This window comes from Epinephelus lanceolatus, chromosome 15 (genome assembly GCF_041903045.1).
Source record: "Epinephelus lanceolatus isolate andai-2023 chromosome 15, ASM4190304v1, whole genome shotgun sequence".
In the NCBI taxonomy this organism is placed as follows: domain Eukaryota; kingdom Metazoa; phylum Chordata; class Actinopteri; order Perciformes; family Serranidae; genus Epinephelus; species Epinephelus lanceolatus.
The window spans coordinates 7472165-7485541 of NC_135748.1; the positions used below are offsets into that span (position 1 = coordinate 7472165).

Genomic DNA, 13377 nt, shown 5'->3' on the forward strand with positions numbered 1-13377 from the left:
CTAAACATTGAATTAAAAAAGTTTGTAATGTTTCATTAACTAAAATGTGAATTATACATCTACAACCTGGCACCTTTTCCTCTAAATCCAAAAAAATGTGTGGACAGATTAATTTGCTTTCACCGCCAACGTTGCAAAGTTAAAATGCTAAATAATTATAAATAGCCAATTGCAGCATAGCCATCTTGTAGTAAATCATATTAATGAATGCTCATTAAGACCTATTCGTAATGTTGATGGGCTAATTTAGTCTTAATACAGGCTGTTACCTTTATTCAAATATGTTTTGCAGCTCCAGATAGATTATTTTTTTTCTTTTTTTTTTGGCCAACAATGGCTCTTATAATAGTAAAGTTGTCGACCCCAGGCCAAGGGTATCAATGGTAATATCTAAGGAGTTATACAGTTGCTAAAATTTTCAAGTACTGGTTTTATCGTAAGAGAACATTACCATTAATCATCTATCTAATCTGTCTATCTGTTAGTAAATAGGACATCATGCATTGCTGGCTATGTAACTACAAAGCAACTCTGATTTTCTTAAAAACACTTCTTCTGCAGAGACTTTTTTTGGCTGTATTAAAATATGTAAACATGTGAACACACTAATTTAGCATGGAAATAATATATAATTTCACATAATATATCATTTTATTCATTGGTTTTTTTAGGGATGCACATATTGGCTTTTTTTGCTAATAGCTAATATGATATAACAATTTATTTGGTCGATAACCGATATCGATATCAATATATCCACTTTTTTTTCTGTCCGATTTTAGTGATTATCAAGTCTCTTCTGAAGTGGACATTATATTATGCATGCGTACGCTTATCGTGATGGCCCACCAGCAGATGGAGACATGATATAGAATGATTTTCAATGTATGTAATATTTATTCATTGAAAAAAAAACAAGAAAAAAGTACATTGGCCGATCCTGATAGTTCATTTTGAAGCCGATATCAGCAAATACAGATGACATGCTGATATTGTTGTGCATCCTTAGTTTATATTTCTTAAGTTGGAAATTTAAATGCTTGCTGTCCACCTGAGTAGACATGTTTTTCATGCCTAAAGAGACAACAGGACATTACAGAAATACTGACGCTTTTCTGAAATAAAGAATACGGTAGCTCTATGTTATACACCTCTAATTGTGTTTTGTACTAGAATTTCTACCACATCTTGTAACACTGAAGTACCTGAATTGTGTGTTTCCAATAAGGAAAACAGAGCTCCCATCCAATACAGCTGCAAGTGATGCAAATCAATACTTCTATTTTTAAATGTCATGTTTGTCGAGTTTATCAAGTGTAAAACTTGTTTGACCGCGCAGTATTGACATTTTACAATTCATTGTAAAAAGAAATTATTGGGCGTGCTGTGATGGAGCATGTGGTGCAGGAGACAGCTGTCAGATTATTCAACCCAAAAAAGTGGAAGATGTGTGGCTTTATTGTTGTGGTAACACTGACAGGAAAACAGATATTCTTATCAGGACTTTCATGACTTCATGATGCGATGAAGATGTGGAGGAGTTTGGGAGTGGATGGATGTGCTGACCACAGGGCTGCAGCAGGAACAGTTGAAGGGTTCAGGCTGATGAGTTGACAGGAGCCACTGAAGAGCAGGTGAAGGAGGGAGCTCCGTCTCTCTCTCAGGAGTAGTGGAAAGAATTGGAGCGAGCAGGCCACTGACTGTTCCTGCTGCCTAATAAGAACTGACGTTACACAACATTATCCACCTCAGCAGTCTGTGCTGCGGCTGGAACAAGTTATTTTTGAAAAGAAGGTACAGACTGCATGGAAAGATGCGGCACTCTGCCCTGTGACAGCCCAGACTGTAAATCATGGTGCACAACTCAACAATGCACAGGGATCCTTTGTCTTTCTCACAGGATTACCCTTTGAATGCACACATAGTTGACTTATTGCTTAATACTTATATTGCCAACCCTCTCACTGTACTAACTCTACTGACCCACATGACCTAAGCCTGATGATAATCTTAAGGGGCCTGCCTGGCCCCTACAATGGAATTTATCCATTTAGGGGAGAAATTTTGTTAAAGGGTAACTTTGATATTTGTCAACCTAGACCTATTTTCCCATATTTGTGTGTCCAAGTGACTTACCGGATCAACCATTTTTGAAATTGGTCCAGTAGTGAGCGAGATCACTGCAGTCTATAGTGGAAAAACAGGCTGTAATGGAGTCCCTGCGGACAATAGAGTACTTTTTACATCCACTAAAAGTGCTTGTTTTTGCCACTGACAGGCTCAGATTGTTGTTCTAAGTGTCTGACCACATTTTTAAAGGATCCCTGCAGAGGTCTGCCTTTTTGTTAAAGAGTAAATGGACCCGAAATCACTATCATCAAACCAACCGGACTCCATTTAAACAAACAGCGATTTTATCATAGTTTACACATTTCATTGTAATTTGACAGATCCAAAATAAAACTCACAAAAAACCTCCTGGTTTGTCTTTCCACTGTTTCAACAATCACCATTTGGTCAAAATAAACCCTAAATTAACCCAGTTACATGTGAAAATATGCAGCGTGTTCTCATCTCACCGCTTTGTCAGTGAACCCAAACATCAAAATATGATGTGCTTGGTATCTTCCTGCATCAGTTCTGCATGGTCTGGTACCCAAGTCAACATATCTTTGATACATGCATCGTGTCTTTTCAAAAATTTTCAAAGTTTTACAGGAAATGTACAGTTTCTGCTCGTTATATGCATACAGTCTTTTTCAAAATCAGCTTACAACATTAAGGAAAATGCCTTGGATATTTTGTGGCTATCTGATATGCTGATATATGACAACTTATTTGGCCGATAATTGATACCGATATCGATATATCCACTTTTTTTCCCCACATAATTTTAGTGACAGTCAAGTCTCTTTCGTAGTGGAATTAACATCATATTTTGCATGCATACCCTTATTGTGAGCAGATGGAGACATGAAATACAGTACTCTTCAGTGTATGTAATATTCATTCATTGTGCAAAATAAGAAAAAACTTGAAAAACATCATGGCTTGGCTTAAAATAAGTATAATTGTTACTAACATCATGTAGTATCACGTGATATACATCACTACATGCTACACATGCTAGCACACAACTTTGTTATCAAATCTTACTAAATAATGACGAATAATACATATAGAATATATATATATATAATCTTACTATATAATGACAAAAACTCTGTCTGTGGGTGTGTCTGTTCCACGTTTTTCTCCTCACTGACTTGGTCAATCCATGTGAAATTTGGCACAGTGGTAGAGGGTCATGGGAGGATACGAATGAAGCAATATTACATCAATTGGCCAAAGGGGGGCGCTATAGCAACCAATTGAAATTGCAAACTTTGAATGGGCATATCTCATGCCCCGTATGTCGTAGAGACATGAAACTTTGCACAGAGATGCCTCTCCTCATGAGGAACACATTTGCCTCAAGAACCCATAACTTCTGGTTATATAGATTTTCCACCATTTCAAATTTTTTGAAAAACACTTAAAATCAATTTCTTCCTAGGAAGTTTGACCGATCTGCATGAAACTCAGTGAACATAATCTAGGGACCAATATCTAAAGTTCCCTCTTGGCAAAAGTTGGAAGACTTACTAAAACTGAGCTTCTATAAGGCAATGAATATTGCAGAGGGCGTGGCTCATCACATAAAGGTGTATAACATCTCAAGGGTTTCACTGATCACCATGCAACTTTGTAGGCATATGAGCACACATAATCTGAGGGGACCCCTCCATTATTGACCCCGTCAAACAAAATGGGGGCGCTAGAGAGCTAATTTCTTATCTAGGCCTAACCGCCATATGGATTTTTACTAAACTTGGTAGATATGTAGAACAGGATGCCTCAAGGTGACTGGAGAAATTTAACTCTAATTGGCAACTGGGTGGCGCTATAACAACAGAAAAATACTTAAAAATGGCTAAAATGCAACCGATCGCTGTGGCTCCCCCTGTGGACCAATGTTTGTTTTCTTCTAATTTTTGGTATGACTGGGTCATGATATGGTATGCTGTACATGATCACAGAAACTGTCAGTGTGTCATTCTGTCAGTCAGTCATTCTGTCTGTCCCACGTTTTTCTACTCACCGACATGGTCAATCTATGTGAAACTGCACATAGGCATTGAGGATTGGCATAGGTAGAAGGTGACAAAGCTACCAATGGGTATGGACTAGTAACTACTGACTTTTGGTTTCACACAGGAAACAAATCAAGGGCTTCTGTGGGAAATTCCAGAGTTTGTTTGACCCATCTTTTGTGCCTCCGACCCTGTCCTAAATGGACTTTCTCTGTCTTTTTACTACAGTAATTGCCAATGGTGTTAGTAACTGCCACCAGCTGGTGCATTTTATCATCGTAAAAGTTGCCTTTGTTGGTTGTTACCTGATGCAGATGTCCACTGACAAAGGGACACTATTTGACAGGTTCAGTTGTTGCCAACTGCCATCGTCTGGTGCGTATCATACCGACACAAAGAGTACCTCCCTGTGTAGGTATCTGACACCGAGATCACTGACAAAGCGGTATTTGACAAGTTGGGCATGAATGCAGGCTGGAATATGCTGCCTCTTCACGCTAAAATTACTATTTATTTAAATGGAGTCTGGTGTGTTTGGCGATAGCGATTTCAGAGCTGTCTAACAAAAAGAAAATTACACTTTAACAAAAAGGCAGACCTCTTTAGGGATCCTTTCCATAAGTTGTCCACACTTATAACAATCTAAACTTGTCAGTGGCATAAACAAACACTTCACAGCCTGTTTCGCTGCTACTGGCAGCAGTGGTCTTGCTCAATACTGTACTAATTTTAAAAAATGTTGCTCCCATTAGTCACTTAGACACAAGAAGAAAACATTATAATATGTAATTTCATTTTAGTCTTTACAATTTTCCAAAGCATACTTAATCATGACCTCTAGTTTAACAGTAGGGTGGTACAGTGATGTACCGGCAGAGCAAACAGTTCAATAAGTGAGTGGGGCCAAAATAACCAGGGGCCATGTTCACAAACATTCTCTCTCAGAGAGCTGTAAACTTAGCTTCAAAATATCAGGCAAAGAGTGTCCAGACCTCTGAGTAAAGTTTGAACTGTCACAGTGTTTTACACACACAGAATTCAGGGTGGAATATAGGGATGTTCTAATGTAGTTCTTTTGGCCCTGATCCGAGATCCTTTAATATTGAGTGTCTGCTGATACTGAGTCAGATCCAAAACTTATCTTTACCTAAACGGTAATGAAATATGTATCTGACACACCTTACTTTTACAGAGCTTTTTCATCCAAATTCATCCAGCCCAGTCTCTAGGAGAAACTGTTGGCAGTGAATGTTTCTGCAAACCATGAATATGTTACATTTTCGTACATATTATCACTGTTTCTAAAGTGACATAATATATAAGCCGACATTGTCATCAGTAGGTGGAGGGGATGGCTGATGGCTTGTCACCTAGGTAAGACAACACTGTTCACGAGTAATAGGAGGGATAGTGGCACAAAAAGTGATTGATTTTTACCAAGGCATTGCTGCTTTTCTTACCGGGATAGTGGCACAGAAGCAGTTGTTTTTAACGATGGTCACTGCTTTTCCTCTGGGAATAGTGGGATGAAGAGCAGTTGTTTTTTTGTTTTTAGCGACACATCCCTGCTTTTCCTGCAAGGATTGTGCCCCTAAAACAGTGTATTTTAAGCCAAAACATGATCTTTTACAACCATAACCAAGTGGGTTTTGAGCCTAAACATATTCGCACATACATTAACCATAGCGTTGTTAAAATGTAAAGTGTTAGCATATTCGCTACATAATAACATACAAATACAACATATCTGTGTTTTGCAAAAACATACAATTCCATATTTCTGTTCAGGTGATTGGGTTGATACTTTTAGTCCTAGTTAAAGAATATCAAATTTATAAGCTTATATGATTAATATCGTATGAATGAAAATTAAACTGGAAAGATGTGCCTTCTGAAACTAATGTGACAAAATCACCTAGAGAAAAGACATATCAGTCTGTAGAAGATGTGGACTCTACAGTCCACTTCTGATCATACAGTGGTTTTACAGAGTGGGGCGTCTTCCCTCACAAATAATATTTAACAGACACCAGTTTCAAAGAATACTTGAACCTCACCACAGACTAATTTAATTTTGGTCACTTATCAAGTTAATCTTGGAATTAATGTTAAATAGTTATTTGTTATTCTTTGTTCTGAGTATTATTCAACATTACCTTTGTTTGAATTATTTAGTATAGTATGTATTCTGTTGTAGCTGCTCAACAGTGAGTTTAGGATATTTCCTTCAGTATAATATAGGAACTGTCAGTCTGAGTCCAAAAGGCTCAGGTGCTACTGCAGCAGTCAAAATCATGCACTGTAGACATAATATTCATAACACACCTACATCAAGTCAACACACCCAGCTGGGTGAACAGCAGATTTTGTTACAGTCATCGCATTATAGGCTGTTACTGTCAGCTTGAGTGACCAATTTAAATGTATAATCCTTTGGATCTGCATTCCATCAAACCACATTTTTCATACTATTTATGGCAGGCATTTTTCCAGCAACAACATGATGACATTCTGTTACATTCTGTAACTCCATGTATATAGGGAGTTCAACCTTTCTCACATGGGACTTACACAGAACAAGGCAGGACCTGGCAGGACCTGATGAAGTCTAAAGCCCCTTAAGACACTTTATTTCATATGAAAAACCATATAGGAATGAGGAGTTTAGTTCTATCATATCTGACAACACTGTAGTTGTCTTTTCAAGTATTGTGCTTTTTGTTAATGTGACACAATGAACTCCTTCCATCCCCAGTTCATGATCCTCAATAAAAGCTCAGATGTGGCTTTGAAAACCTAGTGATGAACTATACATGGCAAAAACTTAACTTTGACAAAAATCAAGCTGACTTTCAGTAACTTTGATCATGAAAAATATTATCAGACCTGAGAAAAGACAGTTACAGTTATCTTACTTGCTGGAAATAAAAATATGAACAGTATGAAGTCATACCTGGACACGGACCCTCGAATTCTTGCTACTGTATGGTTTTAAAATTACAGAACGCAGAATTTGTTGATTTAATATGCCTGTTAAGGTGTAGAGTCAGAGTTTAACTGTGATTTCTGGATTTTGTTTTTCAAAGACAAAGAGTTGTGATTGAGAGTGTGACAGTTATTTCAGTTTTGTTAGCCGAAGGATATTCAGGCACTTCCAGTCATTGATATGTTGATGCAGATACATATTTATGTGGTGATATTCACTATTTAGAAGAATATGGTACAATTGGGTGTTGTCTGCATAGTTATGATACTCGATTTCATTGTTTTATGTCATGTGGTCTGATAGAAGCATGTAAATGATGATTAAAAGGGACCCAAGGATGGAGCCTTGGGGAACTCCTGTTTTTCCATTCAGATGCATACTTGATTATTGAAACCAAATAATTCCTGTCCTGGAGATAGGATGTGAATTACTTTCAGACTGTGTCAGAAAGTCCAACCCAGTCTTCCAGTTTGTTCAGAATTACTGTTTTGGTCAGGGGTGTCAAAGCCAGCAGTAACTGAGACTGAATCTTTTCTCGATCAGTTTCTGGATGAATATCATTCCAAACCTTAATGAGAGCAGTCTCAGTACTAAAATCAATCTTTTTACTACAGTAATTGCCAATGGCGTTAGTAACTGCCACCAGCAGGTGCATTTTATCATCATAAAAGGTGCCTTTGTGCATTGTTACCTGATGCAGATGTCCACTGACAAAGAGACACTATTTGACAGGTTCAGTTGTTGGCGGCTGCATTAACAACTGCCATCAGCTCAGTCTCAGTACTACAATCCAGGTTGAAAGTTGTCAAAATAACCATCTGAGGTTAATAAGTTACTAACTGCTGATACTCAACACTGAAACTAAAGTCAGTTCTCACAGGGATAGAAGAAACCAAACAGCACACAGGAAATTGGCTCGTCTATGTTGATGTGCTAACCCTCCTCTTATTCTGTGTCATTCCTGCAGGACTACACCATCACCATGTACTTCCAACAGTCCTGGAGAGACAAGCGCCTCTCCTACACAGGCATTCCTCTCAATCTCACCCTGGACAACCGGGTGGCAGACCAGCTGTGGGTCCCTGACACCTACTTCATTAATGACAAAAAGTCTTTCGTCCATGGGGTGACAGTAAAGAACCGTATGATCAGACTGCACCCTGATGGAACTGTGCTATATGGTCTCAGGTGAGAGCTATTTCCATTCTTCAGTTTTGGTTTGAAGTTCTTTCTTGTATGTCCACTGTAATTTTAAACTGGAACCTGGGACCAGTAAAAGGGCAAAAGCAGGACTTTTTTATGTTATTTGGTAGATGAGAGAATTAAGAAGTTGTTAAGGGACAACAATGGAAGAAGTGGCACAGATGCTATTGCTTTTATTTCACATCAGTGTGGGAAAAATAGACAGGAGGTCTGTGTCAATGCGGAGGTGCAGATCAGCCTACGCCGTAGGGTACAGCGTTGATTCTACACAGATGTATTAATCCCACTTAAGCCCAAGCATGATGGGTTTTTTTAAAGTAACCACATACTTTTGTTGCCTAAACCAAATGCACTTAACCTAAAAATTTAAAGTTTTTTACATACATTTTAAATATATTTTGAAGAGACTGTATGCATTTAACAAATGGAAAGTGTGCATTTCCTGTGAAACAGAAGTTAATTTTTAAAAGGCACAATGTGTGTAATAAGCGTAAATTGACACATCGTCCTTGAGATTGCAAAACTGGCAATAGAGGATAACTAGACCTTCATAGTCTTGCAGGGCTACTGACCAAATGTTAATATATGACAAGTTGGGAGTGAGAATGTGTTGGAATATATCCATCTCTTGTTGAGTTTACCAGTTTTTATTGATGGTAAGTACCAAGAACAAAGTTCCACAAACTCTGTGACAGGAACATTACATTTCCTATACCCGCTTCACAATAAAAGCTTCCTACTGGTTTTCCAGTTGAAAACTTATACTAAAAGTCAGCAGGAAATGTTTTGTGTGCATTAAACTACTTACCACTTGTTAATTCTTTTGGCTGTCTCAGGTTTGGTTATCAGACTGTTGGGAGCTGAGGAGTATCAGCATTTTATTTAGATCTGTTCACAGTGACACATTACTATTCCTGACTGCTGTAAACCTTGGAAACATGTGCCATAAAGTGCTTTCACCACAGCAACGGGAAAATATCATCTGTCAGGTCAACAGACTTTCCTGTGACATAACTGCATATTCTGGGCTTTTAGAAGTACTCTAGTTGATGTAGTGAATGTAATTGTTGCCTTATTTATTGGTGGAATGTACAAAATGTAAATGAGCACATCTTGCGGCAACTTTGGCCCATCTTCAGGGCACCCCGGGGTGACGCAGCACCCACTTTCGGAAACACTGCAGTAGGGAGTGCTACAGTATATCATGATAAATTGGCACTCATTATAGTACCTGTCAGCTACTCACACTGTAAACTTGGAGCTAAGTGTTGTGTAATGAACAGTAAAAAAAATGTCTCGCTTTCAAGCAATAAGACTTTCTAACAACTCTGGATTAATGAGTGCATGAATGGTTACTTCACATTTTAAAGCTGATTGGCTTTTTCAAAGAGTGGCAGTAATAGAGCTTTATTTCCCACATGCGCGTGTGTGTGGGGGGGGTATGTGTTTTTTCTGGTCCTATTTTCTCAAAATCAGAAACTCCTAATTAGAATGTGACTTTTGGCCATGTTTGCATGCAAAAACACTGCAGAATTCATTAAGTAGCAGCTGATTAGCATGGAGAACATTCCTCAAAGGCTTCCATCAGAGGAGTAAGTGTTGCTCTGTCTGTGTCTCCTCTGGAGCTTTGAGGGAGAACCAGCTGGTAAATCATTTATGAAGCTTCTCCTGGTGCAGTGTACACACGGCCATGCCCTCTGCAGCAGAGCAAACCTACGATGAAGTGAGCTGCGTGGAGTTAACTGAGGAAACAGTGGGCCGGTCACTGTCAATAATTCAGTCCTCTGAGTTCAAAGGCATCCTGTGTTTCCGAGGGAGAGGAATGATGACTTGACAGTTTTTCAGCTGAGAGATTTTTTTTTAGTTTTGAGGCAAAGCTGCACATTTTAATAAGGTGCTGTGGCGTACATCAAGGCCTGTCCTAGATCAGCATCTAATTCTGACATTTCAGATCACTGTAGGTTATAATAAGAGTTGCAGTGTTCATAGCGTCATTGACCATTCAAGTTGTTGGGTGTTACTTTATGCTCCCCTCATGTTCCCTTAACATATTTTTCACATTTATAATCATCTTAAATAAGCAAAATGTTCTCAGTGTTGGCTTTTTGCCCATATCTCTGACCATTTTCACTCTTTACCCCTGACATGGTACTGCCCCATTTTTTCGTAGGATACAACCAATATATTGGATGTCCCTTCACCTCCAGTAAATCAGTAAGGCAATATTTCATAGTTCTCCTTTGCTTGTTAAATCCGGCAGCCAATTCCATGAACTCACGCTGCTGGCCCTGGAAGGGAGTGTGGGGTGGTTTCTGGTGTTCCAGCCTTGCTACTTCATAAAGAAATCTAATATAACTGAGTATATGTTGTTCTGTTGGTCTAATTTTCAATTCAGAGTATTGAAGATCACATTTACTTGGCATTGGTGGGGATCTTTGATTTGTAGTTACAGCAGCCCAGATTATTAGGGCACAGATTTAAATCAAGCGGCATCCTCCAGGACTGAAAAATAAAGCCAATGCAGAAGTGCCAAAAACTGCAGTTTCCCTAATGGCCACTTGAGGGGGACTCTAAAGGTGAGTCAGTCCCCTTTATACAGCCATGTTAAAATGCCCAGCTGTTTACAGCCTGGTACAAAAATCAGTTTTTGGTCTTTATAACTAATTTTAACATTCAAGACAACTGTAGCTTGTAGCTTGTCTGAGAGGTGTTGCCACAGTCTATGAGTCAGATCCAACCCTTGCTCCTCTACAGCTTCACCCTCTAATCAAAATAGCATCACTTCTGACTCCAAAAAACCTAGATGGTGACGGCCAAAACAACGAACTCAAGCAGGCCCCCAGGAAGCGTGCTAGGCTTTGAAGTCAGTTTTCGTAATAACCAAACAGTGTAATTGCACCATCATGTGATGCCCTGCAGCCCAAAAAGACTTTTTTCTCATATATTTACATGGTGAAGAGACATCTTTAAATCAGTGGCTGAATTTTTTGAGCATCAGGACCTCCTGAAATAACTCATTTTACTATCAGAATTTAATCCATTTGGTCCACGCTGCACAATTAAGTCATTTTATCCACATTTAAGTTACCATAGCGCTATTCTCAGAACCCATCAGCTGTATTCGGCGTCTGACTTCCGGCAGACGGCGATACAGCCTCTGGGGGCAGACCCCCGAATTTTTTTGATTTGGGCGGCGGAGGCGAATTTCCGTTTCCGACTTCTATTTATATATAAGTAAATATGCTGAAACATTGCGATGGATTCAGAGTTTGCAGTGACGCCAATTATGTTCCGCCTCGTTAGTTCACCGTACGGAGCGTTTAACCTGGCAACAACTGCAGCCGGCTGAAACGTGATTGGTCAATATCACGCGGACTACAAACAGCCTAGCACTGGAAATCAGGGCTCTTCCACTCTTCTTCCGCAGGCAAGATCTCCGGGGTCTCCGGAGAGAGACTACCATAGCACTAAACCTGAATTAGTCAACACAGCTGTCTTAAGTCTCTAGTGTGCCTCCTGTATGGGCTGCACAATGCGGAAGCAGTGCCGATAATCCCTGGATCGTCCAGGTAATTTTATATGGAGCAGTAAAACCATTTTTCATGCACCACTGATCAACTCTCACCGGAATTAAACGGGTCCCACCTCTAACGCTGTATCTGGGTCTCTTTATACATCCATGAACTCAAGGCTTTGGAAATGGGAGTTCACAAAGCAATGGGTGATGTCCAGCAGCTACTCCATTATTTTATACAGTCTATGATTTTAATTTATTATTTATTTTTAAGAGGAAATAAGTCATCCTCAACATTTGTGTTCTAGTTTCAGGCTGATGAAGACAGCTGAATTGGACAACAATTGGATACAAAATGGGATGAGGGCTCTACAGGATGATTTTTTTTCCTTGGTGACGATTATATTTTTCCCAAATGTATCTCCTCAATATAATTTTCAGCCATTCTGTTATCTGAAATGGCTTGAAAAATAGTGCATATGGCTGCCATAAAATCTTCCCAGAGGAGCATGCGCCTGCACCCTAGGTTTGGGCTGAGCCCTGAATATCCGGCTCTGTGCTGTCCCTCACAGGAGTCCCCTTTCAGATCTCCATTAACTGCCAACATAGGTCCAGATTCTTGAACACCCAAAAGGAATCTTATAACTGTATTATTGCAAATGCATAATAAACCATTTATCTCGTCTCCTTAGTTTCTTTTATGTTAAGAAAGGTGATTCCGTTGTCTCATGTTGTCCAGTATGTTTGCTACAGGTGTGTTATTTCATCTGATCATCCTTTACATTTGTTTGTATTTGTGTTTGGTTGACATGAACAGTGTGTGTTGATGGATTTGGCTCGCACTGATCAGCACCATCATGGTGCACAGGATTTGGTGATGGTGTGGCAGGTGGCGGAGCAGCAGGCCTCTTTTACAGTTGACCAGCACAGGAACATAACCAACATGGTTATCATGGCAACATTTCATTTAGAGGAAGGAACTGCGATGACTGTAAATCCTAAAGTACACAGCACCTGCCACAGCACCCCGAGACACAAAATGAGACATGCTGTAATGATTTACTGTTAGACATGGCCCTGAGTGTGCCATACTGTATGATTCAGTGCACAATTTCCTCCTCACTTTCCAGCCATAAGGGACAAAAATATAGATTTAGTCATCAAGGTTGCTTTCAGTTATTATTATACTCTCATAGCAATATCAGGTAGCGCCTCTCAGGCTACTGTACATACAGGCTGACCTCCTCTCTGATTGGCAGAGCTTGTTGTAGCCATAACCAGTCTGAGAGGAAGATCTGGAGACAGTTCTCTACTGTACTTTTCTATGTTTTTAGGAAATATTTAATTTTATCTATATTTTAACCAGGTGACAATGTGTAATTATATTTCTAAAAAACAACACTAAACTAAAAAACTAAACTTCTGTCAAACATATTTCAAAGTATCAGGGCTCTTTCAATAGAACTAAAAACTAAAGCCTACCATACACTAGAAGACTTTGAAACAACTTTTAAAAGACTGAGGTCTGACACCTGCTCATA

At 39.2% G+C, this 13377-nt stretch overlaps 1 protein-coding gene across 1 annotated transcript in view; it reads left to right on the forward strand.

The window, feature by feature from the left end:
* gabrb1 (gamma-aminobutyric acid type A receptor subunit beta1) overlaps nucleotides 1-13377 on the forward strand; it is a 101206-nt gene that overhangs the window by 48711 nt on the left and 39118 nt on the right. Inside the window, exon 4 of the mRNA XM_033643432.2 lies at nucleotides 8087-8307. Within this exon, the coding sequence (XP_033499323.1) occupies nucleotides 8087-8307 (221 nt within the window). The remainder of the gene's footprint in view (nucleotides 1-8086; nucleotides 8308-13377) is intronic.